The 18815-nt window shown below is 45.5% G+C and overlaps 1 protein-coding gene across 2 annotated transcripts in view; it reads right to left on the bottom strand.

Annotated features, from left to right (window-relative positions):
* MADCAM1 (mucosal vascular addressin cell adhesion molecule 1) overlaps positions 1-18815 on the bottom strand; it is a 52637-nt gene that overhangs the window by 18969 nt on the left and 14853 nt on the right. Inside the window, exon 4 of one of the 2 annotated variants that reach the window (XM_082271439.1) lies at positions 2810-3007. The exons of the other annotated variant lie outside the window; for it this stretch is intronic. Coding sequence (XP_082127565.1) covers positions 2810-3007 — 198 coding nt within the window. The remainder of the gene's footprint in view (positions 1-2809; positions 3008-18815) is intronic. 2 annotated transcript variants of the gene reach the window in all.

Here is an 18815-nt window from a genome sequence, read left to right as displayed (position 1 = left end):
CACTGGACGTTAAAAAAAAAAACCTCTTCTGAAGGCTGGAAGTTGATAGCTTGTAAACAAAGTAAAAAAACGTTTGTTTGACCACTTTTACATGCCGCGTTTACCGGCGTTCATGAGCGTTTTTTGCTGATCCCAAATGTCTACAAATCTCTCTCTTTCTCTTTCCCTCTCTCTCCTGGAAAGTCTGTTTTTTCCCTATTGGAAATGGTCAGCAATGTTTTCCTATTACAAACGCCTATAAACTAAATCACCTCTAAACGTTTCTACTGTGTTTAGACGCGTTTGCAAGCTGTTGGAAACATTTGGCATTTCAAATGCCTATAAACGTCCTGAACGCATTTTTTTGTTTTCAAGAAAATGCCTCTAAATGACTATGTACATGGACAGATAAGATAACATAGAGGAGAGTTCAGGGGCTGCTGAAAAAAATGCCCAACTGCTCCTAAACGTCCGTTTATCAGCAGCAGTGGACATGAGGCCTTAATAGTTTTTTTTTCTTGATCAATTACCAAAATTGAATGTAAATGAACAGAAGAGAAATCCAAATCAAATCAATGATTGGTGTGACCCCCCCTTTTTCCTTCAAAATAGCATCAATTCTTCTAGGTACACTTGTACACAGTTTTTAAAGGAACTCAGCAGGTAGGTTGTTCCAAACATGTTGGAGAACTAACTAAAGATCTTCTGTGGATGTAGGCTGCCTAAATCCTTCTGTCTCTTCATGTAATCCCAGACAGCCTGGATGATGTTGAAAAAAATCAGAGCTCTGTAGGGGCCAAAATATCACTTCCAGGACTCTTCTTTACACTTAGGATAGTTCTTAAAGCGGAGTTCCACCCAAAAGTGGAACTTCTGCTTTAGGCAGTTCTAACCCCCTGACATGCCACATTTGGCATGTCATTTTTTTTGGGGGGGGGGGGGAAGCGGGTACCTAGTTTTGACAGGTACCCACTCCCACTTCCGCTCGGAGCGCCGCGGTGCCCTGAGCGGAAGTTCTCCTCTCCCCCTCCCTCCCTGCAATCTTCTGGGACATGTCAGAGGTCCCAGAAGATTGGCGGCCAATCACGACGCGTAGCGCAACTCGCGCATGCGCAGTGCGTACCCGGCTGTGAAGCCGCAAACTGTCACAGCCGGGTGCCCACACCCGTGATGCCGGCGCCGCAGAGCAGAGAGGGAGAAGAGCGAGGCTTCGGGCGGCCGCATCGCTGGACCGTTGAAAAGGTGAGTGTGTGAGGCTGGAACTCCGCTTTAATGACATTGGCTGTATGTTTGGGGTCATTCTCCTGCTGAAAAATACATTTGGAGCCAATCACATGCCTCCCTGATGGTATGGCATGATGGATAATTACAGTATCTGCTTGTATTACTCAGCATTGAGGACACCACTGATCCTGACCAAATATCCAACTACATTTGTAGAAATACAGCCCCAGACTTGCAAGGAACCCCCACCATGCTTCACTGTTGTCTGTAGACACTCATTATTGTACAGCTCTCCAGCCCTTTGGTGAAGAAACTTCCTCCTTCTACAGCAAAATATTTCAAATTTTGACTCATCAGTCCAGAGCACCTGCTATTTTCTGCTCCCCAGTCCCTATGTTTCTTGTGCATATTTGAGGCTTATAGCATTAAGTTTCTTTGGCAGACCACTGGGTCTATGGTCTTCAACATTGCCTGATTAATGATGTCCTCAATGCTGAGAAATACAGGCAGATACTGATCTATCATGCCATACCACCAGTGAGGCGTGTGATTGGCTCCAAATGTATTTGTAGCATGCCATTAAGAACTATCTTCAGTAAACAGAACAAGAAGTCCTGGAAGTGATGGTTTGGCCCCACAGAGCCCCACATGAAGCGACAGAGGGATTTGAGGCAGCCTACATCTACAGAGGATTTCTGGTTTGTTCCCCAAGATCTTTGGAACAACCTACCTGCCGAGTTCCTTCAAAAATTATGTGCATGTGTATCTAGAAGAACTGATGCTGGTTTGAAGCAAAAGGGTAGTCACACCAAATATTGATTTAATTTAGATCTTTCTTCTGTTTGCTCACTTTGAATCTTGAAAATTAATAAAAATTAACTATTAAAATAAACTATTAAAAATTCTAAAAAGCATTCTTACCTTACTGCATTTCTTCACACCTGCCTAAGCCTGGGTTCACATATATGCGGCGAGGGACACCGCATGTGATTCAGTTAGGAATCGTACTGCATTTCTATTCAAATCACATGCAATGTCTATGCAGTGTGATTTAAACCATTCATTTGTATAGCTCAAATAACACTTCATCCGCACAAAAAAAGGAGCAGGACACTTATTTTCCCCGCACTGGAATTGGATCGCGTGGGTGTTCACACCTATGCAATCTGATTCTGTTTATCGCACTGCGTTTTGCAGTTTTGGGGTGTTATTAATTTAACATTGACACCTCCTGTGGTTCATATGAATGCCGTGCGATCTCAATGCGGTGTGGGAGGCGCCCAGGATTCGCTGCGTTTCCTGCACAGCATATATGTGAACAGAGCCTTAAACTTTTGCACAGTACTGTATGTGAGTATGGAATTAAAAAATACGTGGGCTGCCACAGCTGATCTTCTTAAAATGCTAGCCGCCAGGCTCCAGCACTTTTTCTCAGTTACAGACCTGAAGCAAATAATAGAGAAAGGTCAGAAACTCCTGTTCTGTGTTCTGTGACTAAGATAGTATCAAAAAGCCAAAGCATCATCATAACAGCCAGGTACCTAGCCTTTTCAGGAGAGGTCAGCAATGGCAGCTTGGATTCCTTTAATGCTAAAAAACTGTTTACCTGTGTCTGAAGTAGGGAACTGTTTGGGTATGGTGATACTGCTAGATGTAGACGGAGGTAATGTGGTCCATTCTTTTGGGGTTCTTGTGTATAAAGTTGTGGGATCTGTGGTTGTAGAAAATGTTTTGGGTGTTCTTGTACTCATAGCTGTGTTTTGGTTTTCAGTATCGGTCACTGCCAGAGTATCAGTGGTCCTCGCTATGAATAAAGCAAAGGAAATGATTAAAATTATTTCATCGAAGAATTTATTATACGTTACACCTGTATGGCTTCCGAGAGCTTTGAATGTAGTGGACCTAATGAATCCCTATGAATAAGGTGAGCACAAAGAAAGGTCCCTAGGTAGGGTTGAGCGGACACCTAGATGTCCGTGTTCGACGGGTTCGGCCGAACTTTAAAAAAAAGTCCGGGTCCGTGTCCCGGACTTTTACCGAACTTTTCCCGGACACCGAACCCCATTGAAGTCAATGGGGACCCGAACTTTAAGGCACTAAAATGGCTCTAAAACACCAAAGGAAAGGGCTAGAGTGCTGCAAATGGCAGCAAAACGTAATTAAGAGCATGGCAAGTGCTCTGCAAACAAATGTGGATAGGGAAATAACTTAAAACAACAAAAAAAAACAGAAAAATAAAACAATGTTCTTCTTCATCTCTGAAGGACGAGGCCCATATGGAGTAGGAGGGAGGTTGAGGTGGTGGTGGATGTGGCGGTGACATAGGCGTGCGCACAGGGTGTGCTGGGTGTGCCTGGGCACACCCTAATCACCTAGGGCACATAGCATTGCCAGTGAGGAGATGGGAAAGATCTCCCTGGGACCTGCTCTGCTCTATTTCTCCTTGCCTACAGGTACATGGCCCCGATACATTACTCTCCCTGCTGGCAAACACATGCATGTGTATTTCAACTTTGGGGTGCACACCTTAATGCAATAGGCTGCGCACACCTATGGGCGGTGTAGGTGGAAGCGGCGGTGGAGGAGGACCAGGGCCGGATTAACAGCATCATGGGCTTGGTGCTGAGGATTTTGAAGGGCCTTAGGGCCGTGCCTTGCCATGCACCCAGAGGAGGAAGGGTGCAGCCATGCATGCCTAATTCAACATGGGATGCTGTCTCTGAAGCCCATAAACACATCCATGCATCGCCAACTGTCCCTCCTTGTCCGGCCTTCACGCTGTGTGGGGAGGTTCTGAGGGTGCTGCCTGGGGAAGCGAGCATAGAAGCCAGACTTCTGTGTTTACAAGTGACAGAAGAGCGGTAACAGTGAATATGGCCAACCCGGGGCCTATATAAAAGGTAGGGGCCTGGAGCTGCAGCTCCAATAGACCCTACATTAATCTGGCCCTGAGGAGGAGGACGAGGTAGCCAACACTGCTTCTTTTCACAAATTTTAAATGAGGGTACACCCCAAAAGAGTGAGAAAGAGCAAAAATGGAACAATGGGTGGGTAAGGTCGGTATCCATTGCTATTCTGCATAAGGTACGGAAAAGTCCCGTGGGATCCATGCCTGGTTCATTTTAATGAACGTGAGCTTGTCCACATTGTCTCTGGACAGGCGGCTGCGCTTGTCTGTTATAACGCCCCCAGCCGTGCTAAATACCCGTTCAGATAATACACTGGCTGCAGGGCACGCCAGCACCTCCAAGGCGTAAAGGGCAAGCTCAGGCCATGTGCCCAATTTGGAGACCCAGAAGTTGAAGGGGGCAGACCCGTCATTCACTACATGTAGGCGTGTGCACACATACTGCTCCACCATGTTGGTAAAATGCTGCCTCCTGCTAAGACGTTCCATCTGAGCTGCTGGTGCTGCTGTTTGTTGTGGCGTGCTGACAAAGCTTTTCCACATTTCGGCCATGCTAACCCTGCCTTCTGAGGTGCTGGCGGTGCCCTGGTTGCGTTGGCGACCTCCTCCTCCTCCTCCTCTGCCTTGTGCTTCCACTGTGGCCCCGCTGTCAGATGGGAATGCCAGCAGCATGGCGTCTACCAGCGTGCGCTTGTACTCGCGCATCTTGCGATCGCGCTCCAGTGAGTGAATTAAGGACGGTACGTTGTCCTTGTAACGGGGATCCAGCAGCGTGGCCACCCAGTAATCAGCACAAGTTAGAATGTGGGCAACTCGGCGGTCGTTGTGGAGACACTGCAGCATGTAATCGCTCATGTGTGCCAGGCTGCCCAGAGGCAACGAAAGGCTGTCCTCTGTGGGAGGTGTATGGTCCGTGTCCTCTGTATCCCCCCAGCCACGCACCAGTGATGGCCATGAGCTGGCCTGGGTGCCACCCTGCTGTGAACATGGTTCCATCTCCTCCTCCAGCTCCTCCTCCTCCTCATCCTCCTCATCCTCCAGAACTGTGCCCCTGCTGGACAATTGCGTCCCTGGCGTTTGCGTGTGCAGGAACCCACCCTCGGAGCCCCTTGCGAATGACTGCCCTGAAAGCCTTGGAAATGTTACCTCTTCATCCTCCTCCTCCTCCTCATCCTGTGCCACATCCTCTTCCATCATCGCCCGAATTGTTTTTTCAAGGAGGCATAGAAGTGGGATAGTTAAGCTGAGAACGGCGTCATTGCCACTGGCCATGTTGGTGGAGTACTCAAAACAGCGCAACAAGGCACACAGGTCTCGCATGGAGGCCCAGTTATTGGTGGTGAAGTGGTGCTGTTCCGCAGAGCGACTCACGCGTGCGTGCTGCAGCTGAAACTCCACTATGGCCTGCTGCTGCTCGCACAGTCTTTCCAGCATGTGCAAGGTGGAGTTCCACCTTGTGGGCACGTCACATATGAGGCGGTGAGCGGGAAGGCCGAAGTTACGCTGCAGCGCTGCCAGGCGAGCAGCAGCAGGGTGAGAACGCCGAAAGTGCGCACAAACGGCCCGCACTTTCTGCAGCAGCTCTGACATATCGGGGTAGTTTTTAAGGAACCTCTGCACCACCAAATTCAGCACATGCGCCAGGCAAGGGATGTGCGTCAAACCGGCTAGGCCCAGAGCTGCTATGAGATTTCGCCCGTTATCGCACACCACCAGGCCGGGCTTGAGGCTCGCTGGCAGCAACCACTCATTTGTCTGCTGTTCCATGCTCCTCCACAACTCCTGCGCGGTGTGTGGTTTGTCCCCCAAACAGGCAAGTTGTAAAACTGCCTGCTGTCGTTTACCCCTGGCCGTGCTGAAGTTGGTGGTGAAGGTGTTACGCTGTCCGGATGAGGAGGCGGTAGAGGATGAGGAAGCGGAGTAGGAGGAGTTAGGAACAGGAGGCAAACTGAAGCGCCCTGCAATCCTTGGTGGTGGAAGGACATGCGCCAAATTGCTATCCGCCTCAGGCCCATCCGCCACTGCATTTACCCAGTGTGCCGTTAGGGAGATATAACGCCCCTGACCGTGCTTACTGGTCCACGTATCCGTAGTTAGGTGGACCTTGGCACAGATGGCGTTGCGCAGTGCACACCTGATTTTTTCCCCCACTTGGTTGTGCAGGGAAGGGATGGCTTGCCTGGAAAAGTAGTGGCGGCTGGGCACGACGTACTGTGGGACAGCCACCGACATAAGGTTTTTAAAACTGTGCGTCTCCACCAGACGGAATGACAGCATTTCAAAGGCCAATAATTTTGAAATGCTGGCATTCAGGGCCAGGGATCGCGGGTGGGTAGGGGGGTACTTCCTCTTCCTCTCAAGTGTTTGGGAGATGGAAAGCTGAACGCTTCCACGGGACATTGTGGAGATGGTTGTTGGTGACCCAGGTGGTGGTGTTGCTGACAGATCGTCTGTTTGCGGGGTGGCAGGTGCCGGTATCACTACAGATGTGGCTGGAGCGGCCGAGACTGCAGCAGAAGAGGAAGCAGGATGAGCCAGAGACGTTTCTTGGTTTTGAAGGTGTGTACTCCACTGCAGCTCGTGCTTTGCACTTAGATGCCTGATCATGCAGGTTGTGCTCAGGTTGAGAAGGTTCATGCCTCGCTTCAAGCTCTGATTGCACAGGGTGCAAACCACTCGTGTCCTGTCATCAGCACATTTTCTAAAGAACTTCCACGCTAGAGAACTCCTTTGAGCTGACTTTGGTGCGCTCGTTCCCTTGCTGCGTTGGGCAGTAGCGGGCGTAGTGTCTAGGGCACGGCCGCTCCGCTTCTGCACCCTGCTCCCTCTTCTGCTGTGCTGGTGGCTCTGTGCGACCACCGCCTCTTCCTCCAAACTACTCAGTTCACCTGCATGACGTTCATTCCATGTGGGGTCGAGGACCTCATCGTCCTCCACATCATCTTCCACCCAGTCTTCACCCCTGCCCTCCTTGTCGGTCTCCACAATGCTGAACGCCGCAGCAGTTGGCACCTGCGTTTCGTCATCATCGGAGACGTGCTGCGATGATCCTTGCATGTACTCATCTTGAGGAATAAGTGGTTGGGCATCGCTGCACTCAATCTCTTCCACTTCTGGGGCAGGGCTAGGTGGATGGCCCTGGGAAACCCTGCTGACAGAGTCCTCAAAAAGAATAAGAGACTGCTGTATGGCTTGGGGCTCAGACTGCTGGCCTGATTTGCAAGGGGGTGAGGTGAAAGACGGTTGGACATTGGCTGCAGGTGCCAACTCTGACCTTTCTGCAGTAGACTGGGTGGGAGACAATGTGAAGGAACTGGAGGCACTGTCAGCAGCAAACCAATCTACTATCGCCTCAACTTGTTCTGGCCTCATCACTTCTAGGGGCGTTTGATGCCCTACCAAATACTGATGCAGGTTCTGTCGCCTACTCACACTTGAGGAAGGTGTTTCACTTGTGCGTGTAGCTGGCACAGATCGACCATGTCCTCTCCTTGCAACAGGAGCTCTACCAGCAGCACCACGACCCAGGCCACGGCCCTTATTTGACGGTCTCCTCATATTTCTGTAATTTAAGATCTTGCCCTAGAAAGGTTTTTATTGAATAGCGGAATAGAAAATATGATCCAAAAAAAGTGTATGTATCTCGCACGTACACAACCACACTAGGCCCCAATTACTATTGTTTGTACCCCTAAAAGGCTAGATGAGGAGTAGGGGGGGTATGGAACAGGCAGCACCCTCAAACCTTCAGAAGTATGAGATGAACCCCAACAACTTGGAAAGGTGGATCTCTCTCACACGTACCGACACAGACTATCCCGCAATTCAATTGATCCTCAAAGGTTTTTATTGAATAGCGGAATAGGAAATATGATCAAAAAAAGTGTATGTATCTCGCACGTACACAACCACACTAGGCCCCAATTACTATTGTTTGTACCCCTAAAAGGCTAGATGAGGAGTAGGGGGAGTATGGAACAGGCAGCACCCTCAAACCTTCAGAAGTATGAGATGAACCCCAACAACTTGGAAAGGTGGATCTCTCTCACACGTACCGACACAGACTATCCCGCAATTCAATTGATCCTCAAAGGTTTTTATTGAATAGCGGAATAGGAAATATGATCAAAAAAAGTGTATGTATCTCGCACGTACACAACCACACTAGGCCCCAATTAATATTGTTTGTACCCCTAAAAGGCTAGATGAGGAGTAGGGGGGGTATGGAACAGGCAGCACCCTCAAACCTTCAGAAGTATGAGATGAACCCCAACAACTTGGAAAGGTGGATCTCTCTCACACGTACCGACACAGACTATCCCGCAATTCAATTGATCCTCAAAGGTTTTTATTGAATAGCGGAATAGGAAATATGATCAAAAAAAGTGTATGTATCTCGCACGTACACAACCACACTAGGCCCCAATTACTATTGTTTGTACCCCTAAAAGGCTAGATGAGGAGTAGGGGGAGTATGGAACAGGCAGCACCCTCAAACCTTCAGAAGTATGAGATGAACCCCAACAACTTGGAAAGGTGGATCTCTCTCACACGTACCGACACAGACTATCCCGCAATTCAATTGATCCTCAAAGGTTTTTATTGAATAGCGGAATAGGAAATATGATCAAAAAAAGTGTATGTATCTCGCACGTACACAACCACACTAGGCCCCAATTACTATTGTTTGTACCCCTAAAAGGCTAGATGAGGAGTAGGGGGGGTATGGAACAGGCAGCACCCTCAAACCTTCAGAAGTATGAGATGAACCCCAACAACTTGGAAAGGTGGATCTCTCTCACACGTACCGACACAGACTATCCCGCAATTCAATTGATCCTCAAAGGTTTTTATTGAATAGCGGAATAGGAAATATGATCAAAAAAAGTGTATGTATCTCGCACGTACACAACCACACTAGGCCCCAATTACTATTGTTTGTACCCCTAAAAGGCTAGATGAGGAGTAGGGGGAGTATGGAACAGGCAGCACCCTCAAACCTTCAGAAGTATGAGATGAACCCCAACAACTTGGAAAGGTGGATCTCTCTCACACGTACCAACACAGACTATCCCCCAATTTAACTGATCCCCAAAGGTTTTTGATTAAATAGCGGAATAGAAAATATGATCCCAAAAAAGTGTATGTATATCACACGTACACAACCACACTAGGCCCCAATTACTATTGTTTGTACCCCTAAAAGGCTAGGAGTAGGGGGGAGTATGGAACAGGCAGCACCCTCAAACCTTCAGAAGTATGAGATGAACCCCAACAACTTGGAAAGGTGGATCTCTCTCACACGTACCAACACAGACTATCCCCCAATTTAACTGATCCCCAGAGGTTTTTGATTAAATAGCGGAATAGAAAATATGATCCCAAAAAAGTGTATGTATATCACACGTACACAACCACACTAGGCCCCAATTACTATTGTTTGTACCCCTAAAAGGCTAGGAGTAGGGGGAGTATGGAACAGGCAGCACCCTCAAACCTTCAGAAGTATGAGATGAACCCCAACAACTTGGAAAGGTGGATCTCTCTCACACGTACCAACACAGACTATCCCCCAATTTAACTGATCCCCAGAGGTTTTTGATTAAATAGCGGAATAGAAAATATGATCCCAAAAAAGTGTATGTATATCACACGTACACAACCACACTAGGCCCCAATTACTATTGTTTGTACCCCTAAAAGGCTAGGAGTAGGGGGGAGTATGGAACAGGCAGCACCCTCAAACCTTCAGAAGTATGAGATGAACCCCAACAACTTGGAAAGGTGGATCTCTCTCACACGTACCAACACAGACTATCCCCCAATTTAACTGATCCCCAGAGGTTTTTGATTAAATAGCGGAATAGAAAATATGATCCCAAAAAAGTGTATGTATATCACACGTACACAACCACACTAGGCCCCAATTACTATTGTTTGTACCCCTAAAAGGCTAGGAGTAGGGGGGAGTATGGAACAGGCAGCACCCTCAAACCTTCAGAAGTATGAGATGAACCCCAACAACTTGGAAAGGTGGATCTCTCTCACACGTACCAACACAGACTATCCCCCAATTTAACTGATCCCCAGAGGTTTTTGATTAAATAGCGGAATAGAAAATATGATCCCAAAAAAGTGTATGTATATCACACGTACACAACCACACTAGGCCCCAATTACTATTGTTTGTACCCCTAAAAGGCTAGGAGTAGGGGGAGTATGGAACAGGCAGCACCCTCAAACCTTCAGAAGTATGAGATGAACCCCAACAACTTGGAAAGGTGGATCTCTCTCACACGTACCAACACAGACTATCCCCCAATTTAACTGATCCCCAGAGGTTTTTGATTAAATAGCGGAATAGAAAATATGATCCCAAAAAAGTGTATGTATATCACACGTACACAACCACACTAGGCCCCAATTACTATTGTTTGTACCCCTAAAAGGCTAGGAGTAGGGGGAGTATGGAACAGGCAGCACCCTCAAACCTTCAGAAGTATGAGATGAACCCCAACAACTTGGAAAGGTGGATCTCTCTCACACGTACCAACACAGACTATCCCCCAATTTAACTGATCCCCAGAGGTTTTTGATTAAATAGCGGAATAGAAAATATGATCCCAAAAAAGTGTATGTATATCACACGTACACAACCACACTAGGCCCCAATTACTATTGTTTGTACCCCTAAAAGGCTAGGAGTAGGGGGGAGTATGGAACAGGCAGCACCCTCAAACCTTCAGAAGTATGAGATGAACCCCAACAACTTGGAAAGGTGGATCTCTCTCACACGTACCAACACAGACTATCCCCCAATTTAACTGATCCCCAGAGGTTTTTGATTAAATAGCGGAATAGAAAATATGATCCCAAAAAAGTGTATGTATATCACACGTACACAACCACACTAGGCCCCAATTACTATTGTTTGTACCCCTAAAAGGCTAGGAGTAGGGGGAGTATGGAACAGGCAGCACCCTCAAACCTTCAGAAGTATGAGATGAACCCCAACAACTTGGAAAGGTGGATCTCTCTCACACGTACCAACACAGACTATCCCCCAATTTAACTGATCCCCAAAGGTTTTTGATTAAATAGCGGAATAGAAAATATGATCCCAAAAAAGTGTATGTATATCACACGTACACAACCACACTAGGCCCCAATTACTATTGTTTGTACCCCTAAAAGGCTAGGAGTAGGGGGAGTATGGAACAGGCAGCACCCTCAAACCTTCAGAAGTATGAGATGAACCCCAACAACTTGGAAAGGTGGATCTCTCTCACACGTACCAACACAGACTATCCCCCAATTTAACTGATCCCCAGAGGTTTTTGATTAAATAGCGGAATAGAAAATATGATCCCAAAAAAGTGTATGTATATCACACGTACACAACCACACTAGGCCCCAATTACTATTGTTTGTACCCCTAAAAGGCTAGGAGTAGGGGGAGTATGGAACAGGCAGCACCCTCAAACCTTCAGAAGTATGAGATGAACCCCAACAACTTGGAAAGGTGGATCTCTCTCACACGTACCAACACAGACTATCCCCCAATTTAACTGATCCCCAGAGGTTTTTGATTAAATAGCGGAATAGAAAATATGATCCCAAAAAAGTGTATGTATATCACACGTACACAACCACACTAGGCCCCAATTACTATTGTTTGTACCCCTAAAAGGCTAGGAGTAGGGGGAGTATGGAACAGGCAGCACCCTCAAACCTTCAGAAGTATGAGATGAACCCCAACAACTTGGAAAGGTGGATCTCTCTCACACGTACCAACACAGACTATCCCCCAATTTAACTGATCCCCAGAGGTTTTTGATTAAATAGCGGAATAGAAAATATGATCCCAAAAAAGTGTATGTATATCACACGTACACAACCACACTAGGCCCCAATTACTATTGTTTGTACCCCTAAAAGGCTAGGAGTAGGGGGGAGTATGGAACAGGCAGCACCCTCAAACCTTCAGAAGTATGAGATGAACCCCAACAACTTGGAAAGGTGGATCTCTCTCACACGTACCAACACAGACTATCCCCCAATTTAACTGATCCCCAGAGGTTTTTGATTAAATAGCGGAATAGAAAATATGATCCCAAAAAAGTGTATGTATATCACACGTACACAACCACACTAGGCCCCAATTACTATTGTTTGTACCCCTAAAAGGCTAGGAGTAGGGGGAGTATGGAACAGGCAGCACCCTCAAACCTTCAGAAGTATGAGATGAACCCCAACAACTTGGAAAGGTGGATCTCTCTCACACGTACCAACACAGACTATCCCCCAATTTAACTGATCCCCAAAGGTTTTTGATTAAATAGCGGAATAGAAAATATGATCCCAAAAAAGTGTATGTATATCACACGTACACAACCACACTAGGCCCCAATTACTATTGTTTGTACCCCTAAAAGGCTAGGAGTAGGGGGAGTATGGAACAGGCAGCACCCTCAAACCTTCAGAAGTATGAGATGAACCCCAACAACTTGGAAAGGTGGATCTCTCTCACACGTACCAACACAGACTATCCCCCAATTTAACTGATCCCCAAAGGTTTTTGATTAAATAGCGGAATAGAAAATATGATCCCAAAAAAGTGTATGTATATCACACGTACACAACCACACTAGGCCCCAATTACTATTGTTTGTACCCCTAAAAGGCTAGGAGTAGGGGGAGTATGGAACAGGCAGCACCCTCAAACCTTCAGAAGTATGAGATGAACCCCAACAACTTGGAAAGGTGGATCTCTCTCACACGTACCAACACAGACTATCCCCCAATTTAACTGATCCCCAGAGGTTTTTGATTAAATAGCGGAATAGAAAATATGATCCCAAAAAAGTGTATGTATATCACACGTACACAACCACACTAGGCCCTAATTACTATTGTTTGTACCCCTAAAAGGCTAGGAGTAGGGGGAGTATGGAACAGGCAGCACCCTCAAACCTTCAGAAGTATGAGATGAACCCCAACAACTTGGAAAGGTGGATCTCTCTCACACGTACCAACACAGACTATCCCCCAATTTAACTGATCCCCAGAGGTTTTTGATTAAATAGCGGAATAGAAAATATGATCCCAAAAAAGTGTATGTATATCACACGTACACAACCACACTAGGCCCCAATTACTATTGTTTGTACCCCTAAAAGGCTAGGAGTAGGGGGAGTATGGAACAGGCAGCACCCTCAAACCTTCAGAAGTATGAGATGAACCCCAACAACTTGGAAAGGTGGATCTCTCTCACACGTACCAACACAGACTATCCCCCAATTTAACTGATCCCCAGAGGTTTTTGATTAAATAGCGGAATAGAAAATATGATCCCAAAAAAGTGTATGTATATCACACGTACACAACCACACTAGGCCCCAATTACTATTGTTTGTACCCCTAAAAGGCTAGGAGTAGGGGGGAGTATGGAACAGGCAGCACCCTCAAACCTTCAGAAGTATGAGATGAACCCCAACAACTTGGAAAGGTGGATCTCTCTCACACGTACCAACACAGACTATCCCCCAATTTAACTGATCCCCAAAGGTTTTTGATTAAATAGCGGAATAGAAAATATGATCCCAAAAAAGTGTATGTATATCACACGTACACAACCACACTAGGCCCCAATTACTATTGTTTGTACCCCTAAAAGGCTAGATGAGGAGTAGGGGGAGTATGGAACAGGCAGCACCCTCAAACCTTCAGTATGAGATTGTGTTCACTGTACCCCACAAAGATTGAGTTCACTGCACCCCACAATGATTGTGTTCACTGCACCCCACAAAGATTGTGTTCACTGCACCTCACAAAGATTGTGTTCACTGTACCCCCCAAAGATTGTGTTCACTGCACCCCACAAAGATTCTGTTCACTGTACCCCACAAAGATTGTGTTCACTGCACCCCAAAAAGATTGTGTTCACTGCACCCCAAAAAGGATGTTGTTCACTGCACCCCAAAAAGGATGTTGTTCACTCCACCCCAAAAAGATTGTGTTCACTGCACCCCACAAAGATTGTGTTCACTGCACCCCAAAAAGATTGTGTTCACTGCACCCCAAAAATGATTTTGTTCACTGCACCCCAAAAAGGATTTTGTTCACTGCACCCCAAAAAGGATGTTGTTCACTCCACCCCAAAAAGATTGTGTTCACTGCACCCCAAAAAGATTGTGTTCACTGCACCCCACAAAGGATTTTGTTCACTGCACCCCAAAAAGATTGTGTTCACTGCACCCCAAAAAGGATGTTGTTCACTGCACCCCAAAAAGGATTTTGTTCACTGCACCCCAAAAAGATTGTGTTCACTGCACCCCACAAAGGATTTTGTTCACTGCACCCCACAAAGATTGTGTTCACTGCACACCAAAAAGGATTGTGTTCACTGCACCCCAAAAAGATTTTGTTCACTGCACCCCAAAAAGATTGTGTTCACTGCAGCCCAAAAAGATTGTGTTCACTGCAGCCCAAAAAGATTGTGTTCACTGCAGCCCAAAAAGATTGTGTTCACTGCAGCCCAAAAAGATTGTGTTCACTGCAGCCCAAAAAGATTGTGTTCACTGCAGCTCACACACAGAAAAATGGATGTGGATCACTGACACCTGCCTATCTCCAATCCCACACCACACAGCAATATCGATTGTAGTTTGTAGAACACAGTTTCCCTAAAATTCAGCAGACTCTGTCCCTAACAGGATTGAGAAGAGATCGTAGATCAGGATTGAGTGCAGATTCACCCCACCCCCCACACAGCAATATCGATTGTAGTTTGTAGAACACAGTTTCCCTAAAATTCAGCAGACTCTGTCCCTAACAGGATTGAGAAGAGATCGTAGATCAGGATTGAGTGCAGATTCACCCCACCCCCCACACAGCAATATCGATTGTAGTTTGTAGAACACAGTTTCCCTAAAATTCAGCAGACTCTGTCCCTAACAGGATTGAGAAGAGATCGTAGATCAGGATTGAGTGCAGATTCACCCCACCCCCCACACAGCAATATCGATTGTAGTTTGTAGAAGACACTGACCCTATATAATTCAGCAGACTCTATCCCTAAAATGCCTACAACTCGCCCTGCCTAAACACTCCGACCTGTCCCTCAATTCTATCCGGACACAAATGGTTTTTTCCTGCCTATCTTTCCCTAATCAGCAGCCAGCACGTTGATGTGTGCTCTGTCCCTGAATCTAAGCAGCATAATGACGCCGCTGCGGCTGCCTCGAACTTATAAAGACTTGGTCACATGCTTCAGACGGCCAATCACAGCTACTGAGACATTTGCAGGCATGGCTGGGATGGCTTAAGGCACACCAGTTAAACGATTGTTGATTGGCTGTTGAAAGCCCGCCATGCAAAGAGCGCCAAAGCATGCAAAACCCGGAAATAAAACGACCGAACACGGATTTTTACCCGAACATACAGTAAAGTGTCCGTGTCCGTGTTCGGGTACAAAAAATCCAATTATTCGGTACGAACACGAATAATACAGTCCGTGTTCGCTCAACACTATCCCTAGGTAAATCTGCATAAAGATAGTGGTAAACCTAAATAAAATTAGTCTAGCTGCCACAAATATTGTCAGATGCTGGTAGAAATATTGCCCAAATTTTACCAGGCACAGTTTGCAGGAATCACAAAATGAAACACATATATACTGACCGGGCACCTTTTTAGGTACGCCTATTTAATTGCTTGGTAACTAAAATTGTTATTCAGCCAATCACATGGCAGCAGCTCAATACATTTAGGCATCTAGGCATGATAAAGACGAATAGCTGAGGTTCAAACTGAGCATCAGAATGTAGAAGAAAGGGGATTTAAAGGTAATTGGCTTTGAACATGGCATGGTTGTTGGTGCCACACGGGCTGGTCTGAGTATTTCAAAAACTGCTGATCTACTAGGATTTTTACGCACAACTATCTCTAGAGTGTACAGAGAATGATCCAAAAAAGAGAAGATATCAGATGAGCAGCAGTTGTGTGGAGGAAAATGCCTTGTTGATGTGTCAGAGGTCACAGGAGAATGGGCAGACTGGTTTGAGATGATAGAAAGGCAACAGTAACTCAAATAACCACTCATTACAACCAAGGTATGCAGAATACCATCTCTGAATGCACATCAAACCTTGAAGCAGCAGAAAACCACACCAGGTGACACTCCTGTCAGCTAAGAACAGGAAACTGAGGCTACAATTCACACAGGCTGACCAAAATTGGACAATAGGAGTATTGGAAAAACGTTGCCTGGTCTGATGAGTCTCGATTTTAGCTGCAACATTCAGGTGGTAGGGTCAGAATTTGGTGTAAACAACATGAAAGCGTGGATCCATCCTGTCTTGTATCAACGGTTTAGGCTGGTGGTGTAATGGTGTGGGGGATATATTCATGGCACACTTTGTACCCTTTAGTACCAACTGAGCATCATTTATATGCCACGGCCTATCTAAATATTGTTGCTGACCATGTCCATCCCTTTATCACTAGTGTACCCATCTTCTGATGGCTACTTCCAGCAGGAAAATGCACCATGTCACAAAGGTTAAAATCATCTCAAACTGATTTCTTGAATATGACAAAGAGTTCACTGTACTCCAGTGGCCTCCACAGTCACCAGATCTCAATCCAATAGAGCACCTTTGGAATGTGGTGGTAAAGGAGATTGGCATCATGGATGTGCAGCCGACAAATCTGCAGCAATTGTGTGATGCCATCATGTTAATATGGACCAAAAACTCAGAGGAATATTTCCAACACCTTGTTGAATCTACGCCATGAAGAATTAAGGCATTTCTAAAGGCAAAAGTGGGTCAAACCTGGTACTAGGAAGATGTACCTAATAAAGTGGCCGGTGAGTGTATATGTATGTGAAGACAATACTGTGACAAATCCCAGCTTACAATACAGTGTATAAACAAACAGCACAAGGCAGCAAAAAAGGGAGAAATTATCTAAGGCCCAGTTCACACTATATCAGAGAGATGGATTATTTCTGTAGAAGAAAAACCCAGCTCTGTGCAAGGGCAAACAGAAAACAATAGATTTATGTGCGCACCATTTGCACTTCCACACTGAATGGGCATAGCGATGCAGAAAAATGCAGACATGTTGCCTAAATTCCATTAGAAATACAATGGAAGGTTTTGGGACTTTAAATGAGGCAAGTGATGACCGCTGGATGAGTTTGCAAACATAATGGCATATTTATTCAGCAAGTACACATGTCAAAGCATATAACAGTTTGTGCATACAAAAGTAAAAACGATTTCATCTATATACATACCAATAACACATTAAAATTCATCTATATACATGTATACTAGCATGACATTTTGCAATTTAAAATATTGCGAGCCAATATTGCTCTATATAGTGGGATCATTAGAACAAGCAGGAATTTGCATAGAAGGATCCGAGTGTAGCACTACTCCCTTGGGAGCTGCTGGTTACGGGTTCACCTGGATTACCATTAGCAACAACACGACAGTTTGACATTTTCCCAGGTGTTTTAGCTCAGTAAGGAAACAGTCCAGTAGCTTTGAAGAAAAGAAGAAAGATCCGCGCTTAGGATAAACTATCTATAAAATAGTGCGTAAAATTTCTATAAATAAAACACTAATGGCTGCTGCCCACTCCAAAAGATGCACCCCCAATGGGGGAGCGTCAGGTGTAAATGTCAAAAAGGGGAGTGATTGGCGCTGCCAGGAAAGTAGGTTAATGGGAAATCTGGGTAAGGCTCCTATAGTTCAAGACCAAGTTCAACACATGCAAATGCAAATGCACATAGAATGTATGTGGGAATGAGAACTATATAAGTAATAGGATATAAAAACACAATGGGTGTGTAATATGTGTGTAAAATTAACACTATGTGCTGATACCAAATCAATAAATAAATAAATGTGTTCAATACCTAAGCGGCTTATTGAGACTCAACATAAATATGCAAATATATGTAAATGTAGGTATAAAAATATAAAAGCATATAAAGATAGTATTAATAAATAATGGTGATATAGAGAGTTAGTGTGCAAAGGTGCTAAAAAATAAATATAGTGCACTAATCAAACTAAATAAGGTGCATTCCGAATAGTCATAACCATCTATTCAATAAAGTGCAACTGCATACTCATAAGCAATGAAACTAAATAAGTGGGTGAACTATGTGCATTCCACACTGGTGACAATATAAACACTAGTAAATAAATAAGTGCAGCCGTGCAAATAACTATATAAATTATGAAAGTGAGAACCATATAAATTCAAAGGCTCAAAAAGCAGGTTCTGTGTATTTTAAAATTGTCCAAAAATAGTGCAATCAGAGTTGGTACAGAAATCATAAAGTTCTATAGTCCATATAAGGATGGAGTAAGGTGCTCTTTTTTTCTATGAAGCCGGGAGTGCAGTGAGTGATTGGAAGATAGGGTGCTCCCCCTCTCCTGGGGTCCTGTGCTTACCGGATGTCCGTACCCCTACAGGGGTAAATGGCGGGTCGATAACAGGGATCGCTCCCATACACCGGCAATCTGGTTCCGTCCTATCCTTCCTATTACCACTCGTATCCACTCCTTGCTCCGGTACACATAGGGGTTAAAGCATCAGGGAGAGAGCTCCAGTACAATTCCCGGGTATATGAAAAAGGGGAAAAACAGAAGCCTCCGATAGTGCAGGATTGCCTTTAAAA

Source organism: Pelophylax lessonae (genome assembly GCF_965119305.1).
Source record: "Pelophylax lessonae genome assembly, chromosome: 1".
NCBI classification, from domain to species: Eukaryota; Metazoa; Chordata; class Amphibia; order Anura; family Ranidae; genus Pelophylax; species Pelophylax lessonae.
The sequence above is the reverse complement of the archived record's forward strand: the minus strand, read 5'-3'. Positions and strand labels throughout refer to the sequence as shown.